Source organism: Epinephelus moara, chromosome 12 (genome assembly GCF_006386435.1).
Source record: "Epinephelus moara isolate mb chromosome 12, YSFRI_EMoa_1.0, whole genome shotgun sequence".
NCBI classification, from domain to species: Eukaryota; Metazoa; Chordata; class Actinopteri; order Perciformes; family Serranidae; genus Epinephelus; species Epinephelus moara.
In genome coordinates, this window is record NC_065517.1 from 19,712,492 (window position 1) to 19,738,036 (window position 25,545).

Here is a 25,545-nt window from a genome sequence, read left to right on the forward strand (position 1 = left end):
ACACACACACACACACACACACACACACACACACACACACACACATACGTACACTTTCAATTTTACATTCATGTGAGCAACGCCCTCCTAATGAGATACGCACACACACATTATGCTAAAACATGTATGCTCGCACACAAACAACCACACGTGCTGAACACAGACACTAATACAGTGTGTACAGCTGCAAATATGAATACATGTGCACATACACAATAGTTACACAACACATACATGTCGTTTCCAGCAGAGATAAAGGAGTGGATTTGTTTATTTATCAGTGATTAGGATGAAAGTGGGCAGTATCAATACGGACTTCAAGCGGCTGTGTGTGTTAGTGTGTGAGTGTGTGTGTGTGTGTGTGTGTGTGTGTGTGTTGGCAGTGAGTGAGAGCGTTTTTAGCTGAAAGACAATCTAATCAGCATAGCTGCCAACAAATTCAAATCTCATTAATATGCACTTATGGAAACTTCATTCACTTACAAGAGGGGTGCTTGTGTGCACGGAAGTGTGTGTGTGCTTGCGTGGTCAGCTAAACGCTAAGATAGCTACTATATGTATCTGTCAGTAGGAATTTGTGTGTGTTTTGGATAAAAGACAATCCAATTAGCCCAGATGCCAAAAAATGCAAATCTCATTAATATGCACTTATGAAACAGTCATTCACTTAAGGAAAGGTGCGCAGCGTTTGGATGAGTATGAGCGTGTCAATGTGTTGAACTCACCTCTACAGACTGTCTGCGTCTCCTCTTGGTGCTGAGGGCATTTGTGTTTCGGGCCTGTGGTGGGAAGATTTTCAAAAAAATGTAGTTTAGTTAATTTGATTTAGAAAGAAGAAATGAAAACATGGTTGCACCAGATTTGGAGAAACGCAAATTTCCATCTGTAGTCCTACACATAAGTAGGCGCAATAACTAAGAATAAAATTCAAGGTGCAACGCAGACTACAGTAAATCCATATGTCTGACATAATAAAAGCAGTATGTACACACTGCATTGTACAGAATAACTTCCTAAAAAAAGGAGTTGATACATTACTAGTTTTTCTGGGATGTTTCCTAGAAAAGATTCATCAAGGTTGATTAAGTTTGGGTTACCGAGTCTTTACAGGAGTCAAACTAACATGAACTGTTTCTTTTTGTGCCCAACGTCTGCTGATAACACTACACATTTTGTAAGTACATAGAGCCAGTGCAGACCGAAGGAGTCATTTTCCTTTACAGTGATTTATATATGTTCTACCTGATTCCCTACCACATAATTATAGTTTACAGTCATAGCATACGTTTTTTGCTGTTCCTTTACAATCTCTGCAAACAGAAAATAACACCTCTGTGAGCAAAAAGATGTCACTCCAACTGCGACTTCCAAACAGAGCTCTCAATTAAACCTCATGAAGGGAATGAAAATTGTTTTCAAAAGAAGTTATTTGTTTGTTAAGATCTTCCTGGAGCTGTCTTATCTCCCTGCAGGATTTCTTTTATTGTTTTGCAGCTGTGTAGCTCCCCTATTTACTCTGTGCATTGCATTGTGGGACAGCCGTGTACATCAACAGCACCCTCAAAAGTCAAGCTAATTTAGTGCTCTGTTCTTGAGTATATAGATTTGGTCAGTCTTTGTTTTGCAGGTCAACAGTTTTTGAAGAATACCCAGGGTGTTAGTTTTGTACACTTCCAAACAATCAGTTTCAATTAATTCTACTGTAACCAGACTCAGAGAGTCTATTAGTCAGTGCAGATCAGCTGAACATATGAGGCATACTGTGATGGCCGTGCCCACAGCCACCAAAAGGTGGAATGATTCCCATTCTCACCCACACCATTACCACATGTTCAGTTACCTTTAATTTTCAGTCACTTAAAATACACACACCAGTTTTTCTAAGTTTAAAATCTATTAGCACTTTGACATCACACTGTTTTCTAGGTGAAGCACGCACATTAGTGATGTTACGCTCAAGCCAGTTTGCTCGACACAGTGTTGATCTTTTGAAGCGCAAGTGTTCCGAAGCAGTGTTTCGATCCCTGCTTCGGCACGGCCACAATCACGTGACTACCGGGAGCGAGGCCTCGTTACAGGCAGTCTTGAGGCTTTTCCAGGTCTTCCACTTAGATGCAGTTCTGACACACAGCCAGCAGATGTCACTCTTCTGACTATATGAAATGCTTCGAAGCAGTGTGTCATTCTTGAAGCAGGTGTGTCAAAGTGGTTCAATGCTTCATGAAGCTTCGATTTCACCATCACTAACGCACATTTAGTTAACATTATTTTGTCATTTTGCTATTTGCTTTTGTAAGTTATTAAATCGTTTTGTCTTTGAGTTACCTGAAGTCACTTCCTGGTTGGAGTTGGGCAAAAGATGGGCAGAGGGCGGAGCCTGGTTTTATGCAGAAGGCCATCCCACGGAACGAACTAAGAGCTGTGACATCATGGGGGGGATTATGGGTTTCTTTGAGTTTGTCTTAAGTATTGCCTATGTAAGTTCTCCCCTTTGTGTTTAATTTGGTCTGATCAGTGAGTATATATGTTGCCCCACTGATTCATTGTGTTAGGTCTGTTTGATAAGTTACTGCGTAGTTTTGTTAGCCTTATTTGTCAGTAGAGTGATGTTTTGTTGACCTCCTTTAAGGGTTCTATCACTCAAATTCTGTTATCTTTAGTCATTCGCTTTGCAAAATGTATTTTTTGGAAAATAAACCCACCTTTTCTGAACTTTAAACCTGTGTTTTTTTGTGCTTTGACAGCTTGGTCTACAACACACACAACTAAACACATTTAAAGAACTCAAGGCTACTTTGAGAGCACAGAGAGCACTTGGGTTCGGCCAAGGCCAAATGCCCTGTCTCACAATGTTAACAAAAGCAAAAAAGAATTCCTGTAACTGTGAGTCAGATCCACTCCAAAATTGAAAGGTTTAATCCTTGGCTCATGTTACACACTTCTGCCAAGTTTCATGATAATCAGGCCAGAAGTTTTTCCATAATTCTGCAAACGAACAAACTAACCGAACGGAAAACAGAACCTCCTCCTTGGCGGAAGTAATAAAGTATCCAATAAGAAATTAGGTAACCCTTTATTGGGAGAGTTTGCCTACAGACAACATTTCAACAGCATATTAGTCAATGTGCATGTTTTGATAATAAATTAGTTGAACTTTGAAATTCATGCAACCTATGCTGCACTGGTTGTGAGAATAGTTCAACAGAATTATTCTGAGAATAGTGAACTGTCACATTAATCTATACATAATCTGTTAATCATCTACAGCAGTGGTTCCCAACTGGTCCAGCCACGTCTAGATTTCTCCTTTGTCATTAGTTCAAGGTCCACACAGTTTAATACATTCAGCATCATACTTGCATTTGACCACGTTGTTGAGCTGGTTTGCTGTCTCTGTTAAGTAGCTGTCTGTTTGTCACTTCCTCTACGGCAGGAAACAGCACTTTAAAATAAAAGTTCTGTGCCAGAAATTCACGCGACTTCAAAATAAAGTGGTTTTTTTTTGTTTTGTTTTTTTAACAAACTTACAATATGTGCGTAAGTCTCTTGCGGTCCATTCAAAATGGACCCTCGACCCATTTTTGGGCCGTGACCCACCAGTTGGGAACCACTCATCTACAGAATAAAGTGAAACAGCTAAATTGTTGAATCTCCACTAATGAATTATTGTTGTTATTTGGTTGTAAACTGAGCTCTTCCTTAAGGAAATTTCTACTTCCCGTATAATTAGTAACAAATCACAAAGTTCTTTCTAAGAAACTTCCTAGAAATTATTAGGAACTTACAGACCTGTCAAAAAAAGCACTGGATAAGGAAGTGAGTCACAGCTTAAATGTACAAAGATGAAACTGAACCTGCTGGCCGACTGGTGAAGCTCCGCCCACTGCCAACAATATGGTCCCAGTGTCTGCCAGAGTGCTGAAGGACAGGCTGATCTCCGTGCCGACCGCCAGCGAAAGGCCACCCAGCTCCATGTATCCGGGCTTAGAGAAACTGACTGTGTACAGGTTCTGTGAGACAGACATGAAATAGTTGCAGTCAATGTACATTAGGGTGGGGGAAAAGAATCGATACAGCATAGTATCATGATATTTTGCGTGGCAATAATGTATCAATACAAGAAATCCAAGTATCGTTTCTTTTATTATATAGCTTATTGATATTGTGACTAAAAATTTAACTGTGGTAGGATACTAGACTAACAAAGTCCACTAGAACCATTTTGCTGCAATAAAAATGGTGACATTAGATGAACAGACTGTTAAATACTATTAGACTTAACAAAAGTTTTCTTTGTGGACACAATTTGCAGTTGAAAAAAGGTATTAAATCACAATGTATAGCAATATATGTTGTCGCAATACTCAGCACATCGCAAAAACACAATAATATTGATTCCCAGCTGATCCCCTGATGTTATTGTATGTTAGTATACCTCAATGACTGGATAAATTAGTCTTAAATATTACAAATCATAGTCAGATGGAAAAGTAAAAGAAAGATTTGAAAAGCAAAAGTAGTGAAAAAAATAGTTTGGTTGATGAAAAGTACATGATCAGACTAAATTCCTGCTCATGCTTAAGTCAAGGTTTTACTCTCAAAAAGAGACAACTTTTAGATGCATGCTGCTTTACAAAAACTATCAAATGTGTCCTCATCCACTTCTCATTACTTGGACTGCAAAGTGGAAATATTCACTCACATACACACTCACACAGAAACCCTCATCCTTGTAGCATAGCAGAGTGGCTGTGAAGGAAGAAAAAAAGATAAGAGGAACAGAAAGACTTTCCCTCTACATACATTCAACCCTGGGCCTTTATAATCCTCCATACAGTCTTTACATACTCTGCGCGCATGGCTGCATGTTTGTTCAAATGAAAAGCACCAGTGTATAGAAATCTCAGTGAATGCTTTGTATGGCTTTAAAATCTCTAAAGTAGATTCAATGCACAAGTATATGTGTTTGTGTAAGTTAACATGAATGACACAAACAGAAAAGGCGACTGAGGAAGTGTGTGTGTGTGTTCAGAGTGTATAGATTCATTCTAAATAGAATAGAAAATGAAAAAGCCATAAGAGAGTTTGAGCTGATAATTACATTTTCCAACCTTCACTCGCTCACACTTTCTCTGTTTTTCTATTTTATGTTTGACAGAAAGAAACCTTCACTTCCTGAATACAGTAAGGTATGAAAGACACAGAGTGAATAGAGTGTGACCCAGAGGAAGAGGTCAATCAGGTTATAAATGTCATGACCAAAACTCGTTTATACTGTACATTCGTTTTCCATGTACGCACTCACTCACCTTCTATCCACGGACATTCTGACATGTTTAAACACATATACACATGTGATAAATCACTTATATATTAGTATGTTACCCTGCAAGTGGACGATCTCCTATACAGAGAGGTTTTGGCATATCTGTATTTTGCAAATACTGTACTGCAGATGGTTAATTTTACATATGTGCCATACTCTTCTAACTCTATTGAGAAGTATTTCGCTGCTGATAAGATGGTTCATTCATCAAACTTGGCTGTCTATGCAGTATAAAGATGAAAAGGAGCTGTGGCCTTCCCATTTGCTCAAGAGGTAGAAAACCTACAAGTGCCAAAATGCACTGTGCCGCACTGGACCAATAACGCTCCCACTGGTGGGTGATGTAACGTGAGCTTGTCCGTTTTGACACAGGTAACAATGTGGTAGCCGACTGGTGACAAACAAACTCGAATTACAGTTAAAAGGTAAGCTAAAATGACATTTTATGTGAGAAATGGGCAACTCAGTACAGGAGACAGTGTGGCGCCCACTTCCTGTTCACAAATTTACATATTACAGCTAAACAGTGCACTAAAATATGTTTCTGAAGAGATTTTAGGTGAGAAATGGGCAACTCAGTACAGGAAACAGTATGACACTCCTGCTGGTGGACGTTGTAATGCAAGCTTGTTGGTTTTGGACATAGATAACAATATGGTAGCGGGTTGGTAACAAATGATAAATGGACCTGCACTTGTATAGCGCCTTTCTAGTCATCTGTCCAAAGCGCTTTTTACACTTCCAAGTCACATTCATCCATTCACACACACATTCACACACTGGTGGCCTAGGCTACCATACAAGGTGCCACCTGCTCCTCAGTTTTAACACACTCACACACCAATAGAACAGCTATCAGGAGCAATTTAGGGTTCAGTATCTTGCTCAAGGATACTTTGACATGTAGAGTGGAGGAGCCCGGGATCAAACTGCTAAACAATCTCAAATTACAGTTAAAGGGTAAGCTAAAATGTTTCTGAAAACATTTTGGGTGAGCAACAGGCAGTTACTTCCTGTTCCCAAATTCTCGTATTACAGCCAAACAGTGCACTAAAATATGTTTCTGGAGACATTTTAGGTGAGAAAGAGGCAATGCAGTGACAGAATCTTGGTTTATATGTGATCAGCAATGCCTACTTTTACTTTTTGATCGGAGTTTGAGAGAAGGGGAGAGGTAGGCGGGTCTCTCTCTTGATCGATTTCTATACTCTTTGTGTCTGTGGTGGCGGACATACCAAAATGCAATAAATAAAATGTTGCCTTTCATGACACAATAAATAACTAAATAATAAAATAATACTAATATAACAAAAAAATAAATATTCAGTGAATAAAATTCTATGTAAAAAGTAGATGTGTGTGGCTAGACGGACAGGAGCCACACTGAATAGGCTATTTGAAAGAGGTGAGTTTTGAGGCGGGATTTGAAAGTGGAGAGAGAGTTGATGCTACGAATGTCCGGTGGGAGGGAGCTCCAGAGGCAGGGGGCAGAGCGGCTGAAAGCTCTAGACCCCATAGTGGTCAGGCGGGCTGGCTGGACAGTGAGGTGGATGGAAAAGGAAGACCTGAGAGTGCAGGTGGGGGTGTGGATATGTTAGAGTTGGGAGAGGTACAAAGGAGCTAGGTTGTGGATGGCCTTGAAGGTGAGGAGTAGGATCTTGAAGTCAGTGCTGTATTTAACTGGAATTTGTAGTCTGAGCAACAGCTGTAGAGCCAGCTAAAATCATTTCAATCATCATTTCAGCTGAGAGACGAGCAGGAAGATCTGGGCGCTGGTGAGACTGAGGGAAGTTTAACATACTTCATTTACACATATTACCCACATTGCTATGATAAATTGCTGGTTAAAAATCGGCTTAGCATCCCTTTAAAATATGAACTAGTGAGAAACATTAAAGAAATGTTACAGTGCATCTTCAGTATGTCTATAAATGCAAGTAGACAGTCACACCTCTGTAATATAATCTGACTGTTTTGAGAGTGTAAATACACTGTAGAGCTATAAAACCTTACCTCTACATTACATCCTTTAGTGACTCCTGTATAATCTGAACTGCTGAGGAGATTATAAGGAGTCCTGGAGACCTCAATCTCCCGAAGACAGCCAGCGTACCGCTTCAGCGTGACCTCTGACCTATAAAGAAATGATGATAGTTTTAATAAAGAGCATATACAGCTGAAGACAATTCAAACTCCATGGAATTTCCTCTCTCTCTGCAGTGTAGTATAATTTCAAAAAAGCTGAATTACTGCAGCAGTGAAGCTATTGCATCATGTATCCAGAAGCAGAGTGACGGTTGGACGTCAAAAATAAGAAGAACCTGAATATGCCGTTTGTCCATATCTATATATCTGATTTGTTATATAATTAGTTTTTGCGTCAATCTTTGCTCAGGTTACAGTATTACTCACAAGGGAAGGAAAATAACACATAATGTTGGGCTGTGATCATACTGAACATGCTATTAGCAGTTTGATGCACCTCTGTAATCGTTCTCAGTGATTTAGGGTTTTATTTTTGTAACTCAGCAAAAACTGTTGCTTGCAGTGCTACAAAAAACAAATCAGTAGAGACACTTAGCTCTGCGTCTGAAACACAATTTGAATCTGGTTATGGCAATGATGCCTGTGAGGCAGGGTCATAAATGTGAGGAATTCCACCTAAATGTTGCTGAACAGACAAACGTCAAATTCAGATTAATAAAGACAGAGAAAGTGATTTCCAGCCGCTGTGTGGAGGAGCAGGAGCCCTCAGGGGGATCAGCCAAGATACAAACAAACACACACACATTCACTGTGGGCTGTACAGCATCATCAGCATGGCTAGCCTCATGCAGAGGGCAATATATGATAAATATTTACTATATGTCTGATTATGAGATGTGTTGATTTATTTATTTATTTACCTGGCTGTCATGCTGTTAAGACAAAATGTGATATTAAAACATTAGCACACTTCACACAACACAGTGTCAACTAATGACTCATGTACACTGGATTCTGGCACATGATTCAATGACAAGACTGGTAGGCGAAAAAAGTTGTAACTGACTGTGAAGAGGCTGATTGTTTTTGGTCAACAACTAAATCAGGGTGATAAAACAGCCTCAGCAGCTTAATTTTACAGCAATAAAGTGTCTACAGAAGTTTTTACATCATGAAATGTCATTAAATATAATAAGTAAGACTAATTTCCATTGTCTACAAAATTTTAAAGATCCTTCCTTCACTTTTAATGCAAAACACATCACTCTTTATTAAATACTGCTGATATATGATGGCCTTCTTTACAATAAATTCATGCAAAGTGTATGTGAGTGTCTTAATGTGCACATTGATATGTTAAAACTTTGAGTGTGCACCTGTAGTTTCCAATAGTTGGCAGCCCTCCAAAGTAGATCTTCTGGTTTTCCCTGAGGTTCAGACCAGTAGCTGAACCCTGAGACATGGCCACTATCTTCTCCTCGGCACCGCTGTCGATGTCCACTACGCTCACCGTGGCTTCGTAAACAGTTAAAGAGACATGAATATAAACAGGCAGGCAGAGATAATGTACTTTGAAAGTGAAATCTATTTTAAAAACATAATATTTGTGGATTTTAAATGCTACTTGAAATTGTCTATTGTGTATAGAAGTTATGAGAATGTTTATTCATGTGCATCAGTATTTCTTGAAGAGATATCCATCTTAATGGGACTACCTGTTTAGGCAAAGATAAATATGTAAAGTCCTATGTAATCTAGATTATTATAATGTAAACTGCTTTAGTACAATTTGGTTTTGTAGTTTATTTCAGATCAACAGTCAGATTTCTTTCACATGGATCCAGGCAGACAGTGGATTGCAAACCTGATTTCATTTTAGTGGATGAGAGTAGGACAGTAAAGTTAGGTGAGGCCAGCAGAGAATACCAGCTACCGTAACTGTAGATGGCACTAAAATATTTAACTTTTTGACATCCTCATGCGTGTTTTGATGTTTCGGTTTTCCCGTGCAGTCTAGAAGGTGATGTCCACCTGCCTGGATCCATGTGAATACAACATTAGCCTAATATTTTCCTGATGTAGACTCTTGTTGTTGTGCGTACCTTGTTTCTTGTTCCGTGACATGGTGAGAGACTTCCAGCGCCCATCATTGTGGCGGTTAGCTGATAGGGCACTGCCAACTCCTGAACCAAGGTCAAAGTTCACCTTCACCTTCCCCTCTGACAGCTCAAGGGACATAAAGTCTTTCTACAGAGACAACCAAGAAGACAGTGTTGTGAGGTTCTGACAAGTAAAATCCAATAACAATCCAATAACAGTATTGTGCAGCGATATAGGTTAAAAGGTTGATTTACATGTTACATTACTCCCTGTCAAACTCTATTAGGAGCTCCACCTTTTCAAAATAAATCAAACCCTATATGACTTGACCATGTGGGAATTTAATTTGAAAGGATACACAGGAAGTGGCCACGCTCAGCAATCAGACAGGAGTCACGTTAATTTCCAGGGCTGGTACCTGTGGTTATTCCACAGGCTAGTTAATAACATGTCGGGCAGGAAATCCAAAGTGTGGGATCATTTTGAGAAGGTGAAGGACGAACCCAAGGTGATATGTAAACTCATCTTCATTGGTCGACTACAAACATGACGTATCATCTGAAACATGGAAGTAGCTACATGCCCATTAGCCCACAGCGTCATTAACAGGCGGCTCGCTCAGTGTGTGACGTGCACTTGTAGATAAAATATAGGCCTATATTAATGAAGGTTCATTAGTACGGTTTTGTATTTCTCTGTAATGTAGCACAGTGTTAACAATGTTACTGATACTATTCTTTCTCACACCTTCAACTCAAACCATTGTGTTGCCCCGCCCAAAATATATAATTTAATAATTAAATTGATATTGTAAACATGCGGGCTACTAGTTGTTTAATAATTAAATTGATATTGTAAACATGCGGGCTACTAGTTGACTAATGGCCCTAAATGACGACTATTGGTTAACTAGGAACATTTCTAGTCGGGGCAGTCTGATTAGAACTGAGGCAAAAAAACAGATTGTAGCCTGCACAGTCTTTGATTACAGGCTTGCCTCAGTTTCACCCACCGCTTTACATGTGTGTTAAAAACCTTGAGTTCTGTCATTTTCTAATTTTGAGATGACAGTGCATTCCACAGTTGTATACCTCTTACTGAAACACTCAAGAGAGAATTGTAACTCTTGCTCCACGAGTGCTCCATGCACAAACTGTCCATTTTCTAAATATCTCATCAGAGTGACAGAGACGCTAAACAATCCTGCCTGTTCTTTACTGCTCTGAAAATGTAGGCGAGCAACACCGTTCCGTGGACAATCAATGAGATTCAGATGCTCCTCTGCATCATTGGTGAAGAGGAAAAAGAGCAAGAATGATAACAACCCTATTTTTATTTAAGGTCACTGTCTGTGGTGGAAACGCAAACCATATCCAGGTTTTAGGTGCATGTCTGTAAAGGTTACGCACAGGTTCCATACCAAAAGTGTTTGGTGGAAACATGGCTTTACATGGGTTAGAATCTTTAGGGTTTCACTTCGTTGCATACATACCATATCATCAGTTGCCAAATACATGAGCAGGGATTCAGAGGAAAACGTGCGGAACTTGAAGGTCACGGTGGACACATTGGGGTTCCACCTGGTGGGTCGTCCTACTGCGGCGTAGCCCTCGCCATCCAGCTGAACTATCCCTTCACCATCTGAACGCTGGGGGCTAAAAACACAGATAAGAAATAGGCCATTTTACTTTTTTTTAACTGTGAAAGAAGTTTAAAATGTCACAAAAATAAACTGAAAAGTAGTGAAGATGATGAAGTGGCCTTTTTGAATATTAAAAAGTATATAAGTAACGTGAAAACTTTGTGAATAAGTGTTTGCGTACCTGACAACACATCCCTTACAGTCTCCCTGTCTCTCTCTGTAGTTCCACAGTCCAATAGGTTTACCATCCAAGAAGGTCTCCCCCATGCAGCCTGTGAATGTCGTTGATCGTACTGCGTCTGCTTTCTGAAACATGGAAGAGGGAAAGAATGAGAAAAAGAGAGACAGGTTTCCTGATGTTGTTTCACACAGACCCAAAGCGACAGACAGCTACCTTGACAGTGCCGAGTATTCCTCCCACAAACAGGTAGGCGTTCTGGTCGACGTCCAAGATGGTGTAGGTTGTGGGCGAGTTGGCACTGGCTGGGGTCGGCATCATACCAGCCATAGAGCCTTCCAGAGGATATACTGATATGGTGCCATTCAGCCCATTACTGGAGACAGAGAGAGGGAGAGAAGGAGAGGGAAAGTGTGAGGGTTTGATGTTATTTTGTTTGCTTTTCTGTTTTTCCTGGAAGACATTTGCAATGACTGAAGACGCTGGAGCCACTTGGAATCAGTTTTTATGAACTCTATGTGGTAAAGATGAATGATAGAAACACGGAGTGCAACCAGTTTGTAGCAGTGGAACCTCTGAGCTGTAAAGTGAAATTAATCTCCCACCTCGGAGTTTGTTTTCAAAGCAGGAACAGCATTTCTGCGTCGTGTAGGGGAACATTTTTATGACTTATAGTCCGTGTGATCCCATTGGAAAACACATTTGGGAAATCTCTCAGATGGTAATGCATGGCGCAGGTGGGACGTCTGCTTGGTGTGAATGGGTCTCGTATTGGATGGTCTGTATACAGCGTCGCTTTACCTCTCACAGAAAAAAAACTAGATCTACTAGATTACACAGTATCTATGTAATGATGTGCCACAGGCTGTCAGGGCTGCAAACTCTTGATTTCCCAAGCGAAACGACATGTTTTCCTCCACGGCATGAGTGAAATGATGTCCTGTGGTTGTTGTGTTGTGTGTGCTGACACTATTGGTTGTTGCTGGTTAGATTAAGTTGTAGTGGGAGTACTGTAAATAAAGTATTTTATACAGAACATCAGTACCACAACATGATGATACAGAAGCAAAGTATGACACATGTCTAATAAAATTTATGTTTTACATTTGAAATGTAGATTCTCTCTGTCAAGACAATATTGTAGTGTATCTTAGTTTTTAAGAAAGAGAGGGGGGTAACGATCCATCAGTCTGGATCGATGTATTGATTAAATGATCAACGACCCAGTGCCATCGATGCAAAGTGAAAACATCAATCCATTTTGTCATCATTAGGGTACGCCTTCATTTTGAAAGTCTACGTCACAGTCAAACAGCAGCAGGCAGACGGCAAGCAGCCAAGAGAAAGATAATGAGGATAACATTATTTACTCGGAGATACGTACTGTATGAGAAATATTTGGGATTTTGGAGAAAATAAGGGTTTAACAGACAGAGCACATGCCACACATGAACAATGCCGTTACGAGATAAGACATAACGTATCTGTCTGGGCGGGCATCTCACTCCGCTAACTTCTCACGACAGCAACGTTAGCTAATCTGTTTCAACAATGTTCAGCTGAATAAATGTTCATGCAGGCTGAAATTCAAATGTGCTGTTCTGTCAGAAGGTGCAGTGACTTAAACCATTTGTGAGTATGAACAACGATAACGTCACATGTAATTTAGTAATGTATGAGTAGAGGAAAAAAGTCCGCTAGCCACTGAGCTAATTTATGCAATGTAAACATGCTTAAGCTAATAATGGGCAAAAAACAACTGTTTTGACCACAGTTATTACTGAGCTGGATTTCATACCATTGTTAACTGATGTTGCTGTTAATCCATGTTTAATGGCATTTTGCCTTCAGGACTTTAAGCCAGATAGACCTGAAGTTTTAGGGAAAAGATGATGGTTTGGGTTGAAATGAAAAGGTTTCTACCAGAAAGGACTTTCTGGCAGAAAGCTCCAAAGGTTAACTAATCCCATGTGCTGTTTTATGTGTTAGTGGAGTCAGTTTAAAGGAAACGGTTACATTACATTATTTCTGTGCTGTTTTTATCTTTGCCAAAAGCAAAAAAAGAAAGGGGTGGCAGCTTCTGCTGTAACCAGTTGTGTTAAATGGGCATATGAAATTGTCTCATATCAATCACTGGCCCCACAATCGCATCAAATCAAAATCGTATTGTAGATTTCATAGACAGCATCCAGATGAGATTTCATAAAATACCTTATCTTTGTCTAAAGAATCAATATAATATTGTATTGTGATGAAGCTGATGATTTACACCCTCACTACTTTAGGTAATAACACTGAAGATTATGATTTAAATAAATGCCCGTTAAGTTGCTATGTGTCATGAAATGAGGTGACACAATGGGGACTGAGCCTATGTCACACTGATGAAAGTACTGCAATATTTTATGTGTGCAGTATTATGTGTGCAGCTTGCGCACAAGACCAGCAAAAGCACGTGAACACACATGAACGCGGTGCCCACGTCTCACGGTCTCACGCAAGCGCGCACATGTGAGCACGGTGTACAGAGAGGCAGTTAGAGCTACAGGCTACAATGAGGCTAAAAACAGAGTTCAAATGACGTTTTTCCAAACAACTTTTTATGTCGGGGCTTCAGGACACTTGGATCACTACGGACGAGCAGTATGGAGATATTTTGTGGTTTCAACTATGTGTTTTTGGACATTTGAATCTGGGGCGCCGTCAGCCTGCATTAGGTGGAGTTATCTTGCTACCCACTCTCCCCTTGGATCTCCGCAAGTGTTGTGAGGACTCTAAAACTTCACCTGAGCCTCCATCGGCATATAGGTGAGTAGATAATGAATGAATTTTCATTTTTGGTTGCACTATCCCTTTAATGCTAATGCAAATCCAACATTACCTGCTGCTGTTGCTTCAAATTAAAAGCATGTAACGAGTCTAACACAAGTTGACTTTTATTATGAAGTAGTCACAGGAAATGCAATATATTTTTCAGTGAGCCTTGCACTTACCGCTATCGTTCATTAAAAAATGTGTCTACAAAACAAGACAATGGTCATTTTCAGCATTTGTTGACAGTGGTTGAGTTTGAAATGAGGGATGCAATTAATTATCGGCCGATAATAGGACACTAATTATTATGCATCATTCCAATAATCAAAATTATAACCAATAAATAGCTCAGATAATACAAGACACTACATTTTAGCCTTTCCTACCCTCAGGTGTACATAAACTACATGTTATACACTCTTTTTTTGAAATACAAAAATGTGAAATTATCAGTTATTGTATCGGTTATCTGCCATGAGGAGCAGGTCATTATTGGTTATTGGTATCAGTTAAAAATGTCCATATCGGTGCATCTCTATTTGAAATATTACACGATCAAATCAGCAATTAAACAAAAACGAGCAGCCTTTTGAAGAACTCTGTGACCTGTGGTATGAAACCACATTTGCTGTTACCACAGTAACTACAGGCGTCTCCAAAATAACCAGGACATATTTTTTTTTGCAACTGCAACTTAAAAAAGCTCACAATGATGATACGAACAAATAATAAATAATAAATATTTCAAGTGCAGAGTATTTGGGTTTTTGAATCACCATGTTTTGTTTAAACGTAAAATCTAACATACATATTGTCCATAAATACTGTACTGTGTGTCTGCATCTAACTAATAGGTTGCTGATGTTTATCATTGAATGGACATGGAGATCCAGTAAGTGCTTCACATTTCCATGTCAGTGTATCTGTCCGTTTGCTCTACAATGGATCTCCTTTGTGATGCCACTCTCTAACATTGTAAGTTCAATTTGAGGATGCATGTATTGCATATGTATGTATGTCTGAATATAATGTAAGTGCACAAGCTGTGTGTCATTACTATGCTCCTCAAGGTTCCTTCTCTTCCAAGGTGAAACGTAAGATGTGACTATTCTTTGTGCTGCAGCCAACATCTGTGTTGGCATTGGAAGCCAGTTTGTTTGAGAAACACTGTAAACATGTAAGAGAAACAAAGCATGTGCATGTTTGTGTGTGCAGATGTCTCACCGAGATGCCTCTATTCTGTGCCAGTTCCCATCATGGATGGTGTGATGAGGATATTCGACCCTCCCCACACCTGAACCGACGTCCCAAAGGAAATAGACCTTCCCCTTACGCATCTCCAAGGCCAGGAAATCAACCTGAAACACACAGAAGAAATGAATGTACCGTAGATAACCTGTTTTTGAAATGTGACACTGAGCTCTGTATTGCTTGAGATAAATCATCATGTCAACAAAGAACTGAAGAGAATAAAGAAGGAGAGAAGGAAGAGAGATAAATGAAGATACACAGAGAAGGCCAACCTACTGATGTTATTTAGGTTTGATGTATTTTATCCAGGAAAAATAATTTAATTTTAAACCTTATACTTTAGTTAAACACGTAATCCTGTAAAGGGCCAATGTATTTACAGTAGAGCCGCATCATGAAGAAAGAAAATGAAATTAATTTGCAATTTTTTTCATAATCAAATCATCATTTTAATATTTTCTTTAAGCAAAAAAGCCAAACATTCACTGGTTGAATGCTTCTTAATGCCTGGTTCACACTACACGACATTTTTGTCTGTTCGGATGGTCACTATGTCAGATTATGCAACTATGGAGTCGTAAAATCGTGCTGTGACATGGCCGACAGACATGACAGACTACACGTTGGTCCACGACCAATCATAGCTGGTTGTCTTTCACAACTTGTGTGATGTCATCGTGTTATTCTTGTCCTATTTTTTAATTATTATTACTATTATTCCAGTCACTATAGCTGTTTCTGTACCAACCTAAATGTTACTGTAGTAACGTAAAAAGTGCCAGCAGATGGCAGGAGATACATTTGAAGTACCGCATGCAAACTATGCAAGCCACTGAATCCTCCTCAACAAGTTCCTGCAAATGTTTCACAATAAAAGCCTTTTTAGAAACTGAAGGGATTCTCTCAACTGAAGTTATAATGGGCTTTTAATTTGAAAAAGATACAGGAAGTGTTAAGTTTGAAATGATGGCGCGATGCATAAACTTTGACAGGGGCAGAAAAAATGTTAAAAAATATAAAAATACAGAGGGAATAAAAAATAACAGCCCGTTTATAATGTAGTCTGTTTCAAATGAAGCTGGTAGCCTCTGCAGTTGTGGTGAGTAAAAGCCCCGACACTGCTTTTTAATTTTACTCCTTTATATCCTCCATTATATAGAAATAACACTCTTTGCTAGCTTGATGCTGCCAGCATTTTACCTCTTTACATCCATAGAGTAAATACCAAAAAGGACACAGTGTTGTTACCATACAGTTGCCCACGGCAGCACATGTACGCCAGTGCATGTATTAAATGTGTACCGCATAAATGTTGCAAAGCAATAAAGTGGGGGGTCTCACAAGAGACAAATTAAATGTCCTTACTTAAGGTCCCAAGTGTGTAAAGCCAGGGGAGTTACCCTTGAAATGTGATGGGAATGATGACAATGGTGATGGAAAACCTTGGAGGACATGCCTCTAATCAAACACTTTATGATGGTGGTAATGTCAGCAATGTAACCAGAAATTGAGTTGAGAGGAGAAGCTGGTGAAAGTAGCTTTGTCAGCAGTGGATTTACCTTTTACCCTTAACTAAGGTTTTATTTAGTTGCCTCCAGGCCTTTCACTCTGACGTTAATGTGCATTTTGAAAGACTGCATGGTTATCTGATCGCAGATAAAACAGGTCAAGCTCAGGTTTAAACTCGGGCAAGATACGCATACTGATCATCTGGACTCACAAAGCTCAACCAGATGTCGTCAGATAAACATCTGGCCATCAGCTGTGAATACAGTGTGTATCTAACTAAGCAGATAATAAACTTTCATTCACTTTGCTATTCAGCAGAGTTTTGCTTGTTGGAAATTGCATAATGCAATGCCTTGCATTTGCTCCTAAAATGACAGAACACAGGAGTTATGCAACACGGTTGGTGGTGATGCAAAAAGATGATGATTAATAAGTACCCACATTCTCAATTTATTACTTATTATAGAGAACCTTATAGAGTATTTATCATGCAGGAAATAGTGAATGAGCGCACAGCGGTGTGGCTTCACACCCATTCCTGCTCTATTCTGAGGGTACAAAGGCTGAAGTTTTCTCCATCTGTCTCTATAAGTGGATTTTCACAGGATCTTGCTGTATTTTGATTAATGGCTGTATTACTTATGTATGAGCCAAAAAAATTAATAAGAATTTTGAGCATATGCTCTCATCTGGATGCTGTCTCTGGTGCACACACACATACACACACGGCATTATTATTCATATAGTATTATGCACAATTAGAGATTATTAGGGAGTCACATTTGAAGACACAAATGACACACATATACACACACACAGCTACACACACTTATCTTTCTAGTCTCTCCAGGGTAATGGCGATTATTCATTAGCACAGATCACAGGGCAGCATCGTTATTATTCAACTAGCATTACACACTATTAGTGAGATGGTAGAGGTGCGCGTGCACACACACACACACACACACACACACACACACACACACACACACACAGAGCATTACTATTCATACAGAATTCTTCACTATTAGAGAATATTAGTGAGCGACACACACACAAACACACACGTGCATGCGCGTTCAAGACTTCCCAGTCAGATGAAGCAAAGCAGTGATTTCTCGGGGGAAATCAGGATAAAGCAGATAGCAACATAAACTTGTTGTTAATTGCTTCTGCTCCTAAGGACACACACACATATTCATAAGCACGCACCCACACACATGTACACACAGGGATTATCAGTGATACCTTAAAACAGCAGGTTGCTATGTTTATAGGGGTGTTAGTGAGTAAGTGTCAAGAAGTATTAATTATTCTCATATTAGACAAATCACTCTGGGAGTGTGTGTAGTCCATGTGTGTGTGTCTGAGAGAGAGGAGTGCAAGTGTGCATGTATACTTCTGTGCGCGTGTGTGCGTGCCCTTAGAAAGCAGGCATTTTCAAGTATGATAAATGCTACACAATATATAGCCCCTCAACATTGTATTAAATATGATTAATGATTTAATATGAAACATTTAAAAAATGTGAAAATGTCAACTGGATTTTCTGTTTGGTTCGCAATAATACCAGAGCCATATACGGACAAAGTTCAGCCATTTTTTTCTCAGGGAGCCACAAAGACATATTAGTTACCCAAACACACGTAATGAGTGCTTATATACAACAATTCATTCGTGTTTTTTTTTCAAATACAACTCTGAATGATTCCTTTAGGTTGCTGCATACATGATGTATCACAGTTGAGGACCAACTCCTGGCAGTCCCCTGCCTTGTGAGAACATTTTTGAAATTTTGGCCAGATGAAATGAAAAAAACAAACAAACAAAAAACAACAACAACAAACAAACTAGAAAACCGCCTCACAGTTGTGCGCCTCCATTAACAAGTCAAATTGCAGTTCCAGTTTACATCCATGTCTGTAGCCATGACAGTTGACAATGCTTCAAATATGGGTGAAGTGGGCGCCCAAGATTTGTGTCACCGCAATTCAGTATCTGACCAAATATCTCTCCTGTTCCTGATTAATGATGTTGAATAATGGCCAGAAAAGTGTTTTTATGATGTCACAGTGAAGGTGACCTTTGACCTTTTGGATATTAAATGTCATCACTTAGATATTTGTGTGAAATAGTGTCATTATTACTGTATGAATTCTTGAGTTTTGGCCAAAAACATATTTTGTGCGGTGACAGTGACCTTGACCGTTGACCAGCAAATTCTAATCAGTTCATCTCTGAGTCCAAGTGGACGTTTGTGCCAAATTTGAGGAAACTCCCTAATGGCAATCTTGAAATATCATGTTCAAGAGAATGGGACGGACTGACAGATGGACGGACAACCCAAAAACATAATGCATAAAAACGGTAGTCATATTGCTTCTCTGGTTGAAGCTAAGGTTATAATAGGCCTCTAGGCCCTATGATTCAATGACAACGAGCATACCATTGCAAAGACAAGATGTATCTATAACTGTAGTTTTGACAGTGATATATGTCCTTCTGGACAGTTTAGTGTATTTGATGTAATCTGTGCTTTATGCTCAGTAAGTAAGTTCAACACTACTTACATATTTGGCTGATCCCAGGTAGAAGAGCAGGTTATCAGGTGTGGTGGTTTTAACGTGGAGGATGATGGTGTTGTACCTCCCTTTCCTGATGTCGGGGCGGTAACTACGGAGACAGTCACCACCTGATGACACTGACACTTTGATCTGGAAAGAGGAAGAAAGAGCATAAATGTGCAGAACTTCCGTCTTGCTCTTTGAGTTTGGATTTATTTTATATGTAGTGAAACAAAACTATTTCAAAACCGGGTTAAAGGTCCAGTGTGTAGGATTTAGGAGGATATATATTGTCAGAAAGGAATATAATATAATAAGTATGGCTTCTTTAATGTACAAGAATGAGCTGTTTACATCTACAAAGGGAACAAGTCCTCGTCCACAGAGATCGCCATGTTGCACTGCCATGTTTCTACCGTAGCCCGGAACAGACAAACCAAACAGAGACTCTTGACAGGCCAGTTACGTTTTTGTGTCGGCCACTGTAGTTAGCAGCCTCTCCGCAATGAGTTTCGGAAAAACACTGCTTTATTAGTGTTTTTTTTTTTTACCAGTTTAAATCACCTGGTAAGTTTGTTTTGGAGTGGAGAAGACCTCTGCAGATAATTCATCTCCCAATAAAAACCTCCTAAAAGTGTGAATCTTGAGTTACCAGGAAAAAAACTGAGCACAAATCAACAAGTACAAGGCTAGCAGCCAAACAGCATTAGAGAAACACTGATTCGTAACTTGAAACTGCTTTATTCAGTGTTTTTCAATGCTGTAAACAGCTTAATAGAAATATTGTCTTTTTATGGAATAAGGCCAAAAACTAAAATATTTTGTGCTTGTAACCACAGTCAGTGTGTTAACAACTTACTGAGTTAGCTTGTTTCCTGGCTTGGTTGATCAGCTCCTTGATTTGCGAGATGTTACGCCTCAAATTGTCCTGCAGCTTTTTGATTGGCTGCAGCTTCTCCAACAGCCTGTCGGCTTCATCCTCCAAATCCTTCACTTTAGCTCCTGCAGCGTGGACTGAGGGCGGAGAAATAAAGTACAGTAGTGATAGAGAACAGTGCGGTAGTGGTTATCGTCAGCACTGTACAGTATATTATAGCGGAGAGAGTGTGGAGAGCTAGCGTGTAAAGAGTGAGGAAAGGATGACAAATGATGGCAGCTGAGGAAATCACCGATATTACTCAAAGAAGGAGGAGAAAGAAGGAGAAAGAGCGGGAGAGATGGAGAAGCCAGTGAGAGCCGAGCAATTAGTGTAGCTCAGCATTCAAAGAGAACATTTTTACATTATTGACTATTATACATTGTACAGGCTTGAAACTGAAAATAAGAATAAAAAAGAAAGAGCAAGATAGAAATAAAAAGACAGAGCTCCATGCTTTGCAGAGCGCAGAGCTCTCATGCTCGAGCGGAGCAGAGCAGAGCGGAACAGAGGCATTATTAGAAGCAACTACTGTTTACTGTATAGCTATTAAAGAGGCTCATAAAACTAATGGGTGGTGCTCCAATACTGTTGTTGAAATCAGATCATTTTCACATAGTTGCTATTGATTTAGCTCGAAACAGCACATAAACACAATGCTGCTGATGATACAGTGTTTAAGTGGTAATTGAAAATGTCCCAACAAATTATTTCAGGATGGAAAGCCGATAAATGCCTACAAGTCTGTACTCTCATCATTATTGGGTAATTACAACATGGTATTGGTGCACCACATATAATAATAAGTACTTATACTTATAATTGAAATATACATACTGATGGCTGTGGGGGTTGAGAAAAAGAGAGACAGAGAGAAAAAAATATCAGGTTTTGGTTAAATTCATCATTTATGTGGCTTAATTGCTCCAAAAAGTAAAAAAATGACAGACATCATTTTAGAAATCTTTAAACTGGCACTGAGTTTCGAGGTTCTCTTATCTCGGTTTCTGAAACTAGAAGCTTTAGGAGGTAAATCACAAAACTAAATGAATAAAGTATGAATAGAAAATAATTTTTTTTGTCACACAAAAGCTGCTCAGTAGCAGAAACATTTTTTTCAGAGAGCACTCATAGTTCTAAGTGATCAGTTAATCAAAAAGAAATCTTTATCAATACTAAACAAGCTCACAAATGTTTCCAGGAACATCCAAAACACAATATTTTCCTGCTAATATTACTACTACAGAGTGGTGCAAGGATGATGTTTTGTAGGCAAACCTGAAAGTTAGCGTCACCCTAGTTCCCTCATCAAATGCTATTTTGTCTGGATTTTATGACAAATAAGCTCTGTGGCAAACAAACACTTATCATACTAGGTAAGTAATTTTCAAAAATTAAGTATTAATGAAATTACCAGAGAAAAAAACATTGACATTAGATTATAAATGAACCACACTGCGGTAGCATGAGTTTAACGTCTTCAACACAAAGAGGCTGTTTGGTGTAATGACGTTCTGTACCTCCATTTAGCTTCTTGTCAGCAACAGCCTTTTTTAAGACGTGTAAAAGATTCCAAATTCATGACATTTTTTATTTTGTAGGACAAAACATGAAAACATCCTTCTCATTGTGTTAACCACAGACCTTATATCAGGCATCTAACAAAAACCCATTCAAAAAAATACACTGACTTCCAGACAAGGAAGTCAAAAGTGCTGACTCATTTCTGTGTTTTCGGACATAATCCTGCACGACTCTATTACTAGACTATGTTACTGTGAACCTTACTGTTTTTCTCTGGGTCCTGGATCATCTGATTGGCTACATTAACAGTGTCCTCCAGGTCACTGTAGTTCCTCTGAAGGCCGTACAGGTGCAGGTTCAACTCCCCAAGGCGCTCCAGGACGTCTATGGCCGTGGCGTTAGCATCTGCTGCTACAGCCTTAGTGGCTGCTAGCTTAGCTGCTGTGTCTGTGAATGTAGAATGTAAAAAATAGATAAATAAAAGCTACACAAATTACATACATTACTCAGTTTCATAGCATAAGTAAGTTTAGACCAATAGCTGTTTTTGTGTTGTATTGGGTGGTTTATGATACACTATATATTGCTCAGTCAAAATGATATGATTTATAAATACTTCTCTCTGAACTTTAAATATTGCCCCATTGTACATCAAAAACTGACGAGCTGCTTATATTTGGAATTTTTGAAAATGAATTGTTTTTAGTAAGAGAACCCCACAAATGCAAAACTTTGAGGGGAAAGTTTCACTATCTTTTTAAAGACGCAGTTTCATTGCCATTAGTTGAAATAGATTTTGTATAAAAGCCTCTTAATACAAAATGGTGAAGTGCATTAATTTTGTGTATATTAGCTGCCAAAACAGTATACTATACAGACAAATACATATTTTATATGTTTAAGTTTATGATATTAGCACATGCTGTGGGACTAACTGTATCTTCAGTTTTGGTTTGTTGTAATCTATGCACATCAGACTATTTTGCCTAACACAATAAACAAAACTATCCTGCTGACTACTAAAACACTGCCCACACTGGGACCTTGTAGTACAGAATGTGCATAGAGGTCAATAATGGCGTGTTCCATTTGCACTGGGGAGTCAGAATTCTGAGTTTCCTTTAGTTTCCTCCTTAAGTCGGATTTCTGACTCGGAATGTAGGGGAACCCCGACCTCAAAATCCAAGATGCTGCTCCACGGATCAACAGCAGGCCCCCAGGAAGTGCGACCCTAAAAAGACTTTTCCTCATTGACTTAAATGGCGAAAGAGATGCCCCTGCAAAATGACTGGTTCACCATCAGCATTTAATCCATTTGGTCAGATGACATTTAGAAAGTCTAAAAGAGCTGCAAGATAAAACCAGATGTTAGCTGTTCAGCCAGCAGAAGTAAGACACTCTGCCGTGGTGGCTCTCTCGTGTGCCTGCTCTATGGGCCGCACAGCACAGAAACAGTGCCAATAATCCCTTGGTCACTGGGGTAATTTTATACGCGCCATTTGACGACATTCGGAGGAATGAACGAGGCCCCATGTTCATCACTGTATTTGAGTTCTCTTCATATATCCACGATCAACTGTAGTCAAAGCTGTAGTAATATACTGTTTATTAGCACTTACAATATACTGTATAATGTGTTGTTACAACTGAGACTGCTAACAATGGCTAACCTGGCTAGAGCTGGTGATGCTGCGACTGCTAATGGTATTCTAACTTGTTAAACTAAAACACAGTCAAATCACAGTCATTCCAAGCTCTGACTTCTGAGGTTGTTTCTGATTGAAACTGTGAACCCATCACACCAATAGATAATAATTGCAGAACATCAGCCCTGATGAAAGATCTGATTTTGCCACCAGGTTGAGTAGATCTCGTCAGAAAATCAGACTGATAGCTGTTCAGTCTCGAGCATTCTGACCACAACGTGTTTACTCACTCACAGGGATTTAAATTGGAATTAAATATGTTGTGTTAACCTCTGGGTTCATTCCATTTACAATTTGTAGTAGCTGTATTTAACACTTCTCTGCGTGTTGATCCAAACGCAACCATGTGCATCACTGCGGTTCAACATCCCGCTATCACTGCAGTGCATTTCTGTGTGTCTGTGTATCTGAGAGTACTGACATGTGTCAAGTTGAGTTTACCAGAGCAACTGACCTCTATCGGCACAGTGATATTGATCCACTCTCTCTTTATCTCACTCCCACGCACACACACTCATATACACACTGTGTGTTTTGTGCAGCCGTACCGTTGGGGATAGCGTTGAGCGTTGCCATGGTTCCGTTGACAGCTTTCAGCAGGTCTTTGGTTTTGTCTCTCGCTGCTTTAACTCTGCCCTTCAGCCCGGCCACGCCATCGGCATTTTCTACACAAACACACACACACGATGATAGTTTGATTTGAAGCCAAGGCTGCCTACTAATAAAAATACTTCCCTCGCCTCCCTAATGGGAAGAGTGACTGACAGGTAGTCTAGAGAGGCGAAATGAAGAGCGACATTGATAGCGGTAAGAATGTTTTAAATTAATAAAACATTTAGAGACTACAGCTTCTTGTACAAGAATAAGTTGCCTTCCTACATCCGTGTGCTGCTCATACTGTCTATAGCATACACTCATGGTTACCTTTGACATCATTCTGAAGTTGTTTAGCTTGGTTTAGCAGTCTGTTGCTCTTCTGAAGGGCACCTTCAGCTGCTTCCTTTACTGGGGCCTCTGGATCTAAAGCCTACACACACACACACACACACACACACACACACACACACGCGCATACAGAGAGAGCAACAGCACAAAATCCGTGACTTTGCATGCCTTCACAAAAAATGCTTCCAGAATAATTTAGATCCCACACATGAATTTAAAAAATATGTTTCGTCATACATAAAAAGGTGCAGTAATCTGCATGCTACCTTTCTGTAAGATCAAAGCACCACTACTTTGCATTGCTAAATGGTATTCTAGGAAATGCATTCAGCAGAATTAACTTCTCACATTCATTCTCCTCCTTCAACCCCTTCTTTCTTTATGTCTCTGCCTCCTTTCATTGTCATTTTATCCCTTTCTCCTTTTGCCCTTTACCTCGTTCTTGCCAAAGGAAAAGAAACATAGAGGTGAAAAATGCAAACGAGAAATGGAGTCGAAAAAGAAAAGGGTAAAATTTTGGCAGGAAAAAAAAAGAGCACAAATAAATGAACTGGCACACAGGACAAGAAAAAGGAACAGAGAGCAAAAGAAACTATTATAGAATAAAGGGGGGAAAGAAAATCAAACGGGAGCAATGTAACCAAGACAAAAGCAAACAAATGGGAAATGAACAAAAAGGTGTTTGAAATAAGAACAGGGGAAAAAGAGAGAGAGGGAATGCAGGAAAAAAATGAATAAATTAAGAAATAAAAGAAGTGAAGAGAGAGGAAAAAGGGAGATTTCAGGTGTGTGTGGTCATGATAATGAAAGAAGGAGAGGGGAGAAAAAAAGACGGAAGAAGAGGGACAGAGAAGTGCTTTGATCTCTCAGCCATGACTAATGGAGAGCCCGAGCTTACATTACTGTTACTGCATGCGAGACACACAAACACACACACACCATCTCTTGTGCTGAGGATACACTTTCATAGTGTGGATAGCTAGAATGCTTGTACTCAGTATTTACAGTATGTGTGCAGTACCTGAACAGAAGTATAAATAAACATGTACAGTTCAGCTTTTCGTTGTTCACAATCGTGAAATAA

General features: G+C 39.4%; 1 protein-coding gene across 5 annotated transcripts in view; it reads right to left on the minus strand.

The window, feature by feature from the left end:
* lama2 (laminin, alpha 2) overlaps nt 1-25,545 on the minus strand; it is a 322,377-nt gene that overhangs the window by 31,959 nt on the left and 264,873 nt on the right. For all 5 annotated transcript variants that reach the window (XM_050057581.1, XM_050057580.1, XM_050057578.1 and 2 more), the window contains 14 exons: nt 24,441-24,543; nt 24,065-24,181; nt 22,075-22,257; nt 20,230-20,384; nt 19,377-19,520; nt 15,271-15,404; nt 11,449-11,608; nt 11,236-11,360; nt 10,905-11,067; nt 9,415-9,559; nt 8,689-8,827; nt 7,340-7,460; nt 3,855-4,010; nt 726-779 (listed from right to left, as the gene is read on the minus strand). In XM_050057581.1, coding sequence (XP_049913538.1) covers nt 726-779; nt 3,855-4,010; nt 7,340-7,460; nt 8,689-8,827; nt 9,415-9,559; nt 10,905-11,067; nt 11,236-11,360; nt 11,449-11,608; nt 15,271-15,404; nt 19,377-19,520; nt 20,230-20,384; nt 22,075-22,257; nt 24,065-24,181; nt 24,441-24,543 — 1,899 coding nt within the window. The remainder of the gene's footprint in view (nt 1-725; nt 780-3,854; nt 4,011-7,339; nt 7,461-8,688; nt 8,828-9,414; nt 9,560-10,904; nt 11,068-11,235; nt 11,361-11,448; nt 11,609-15,270; nt 15,405-19,376; nt 19,521-20,229; nt 20,385-22,074; nt 22,258-24,064; nt 24,182-24,440; nt 24,544-25,545) is intronic.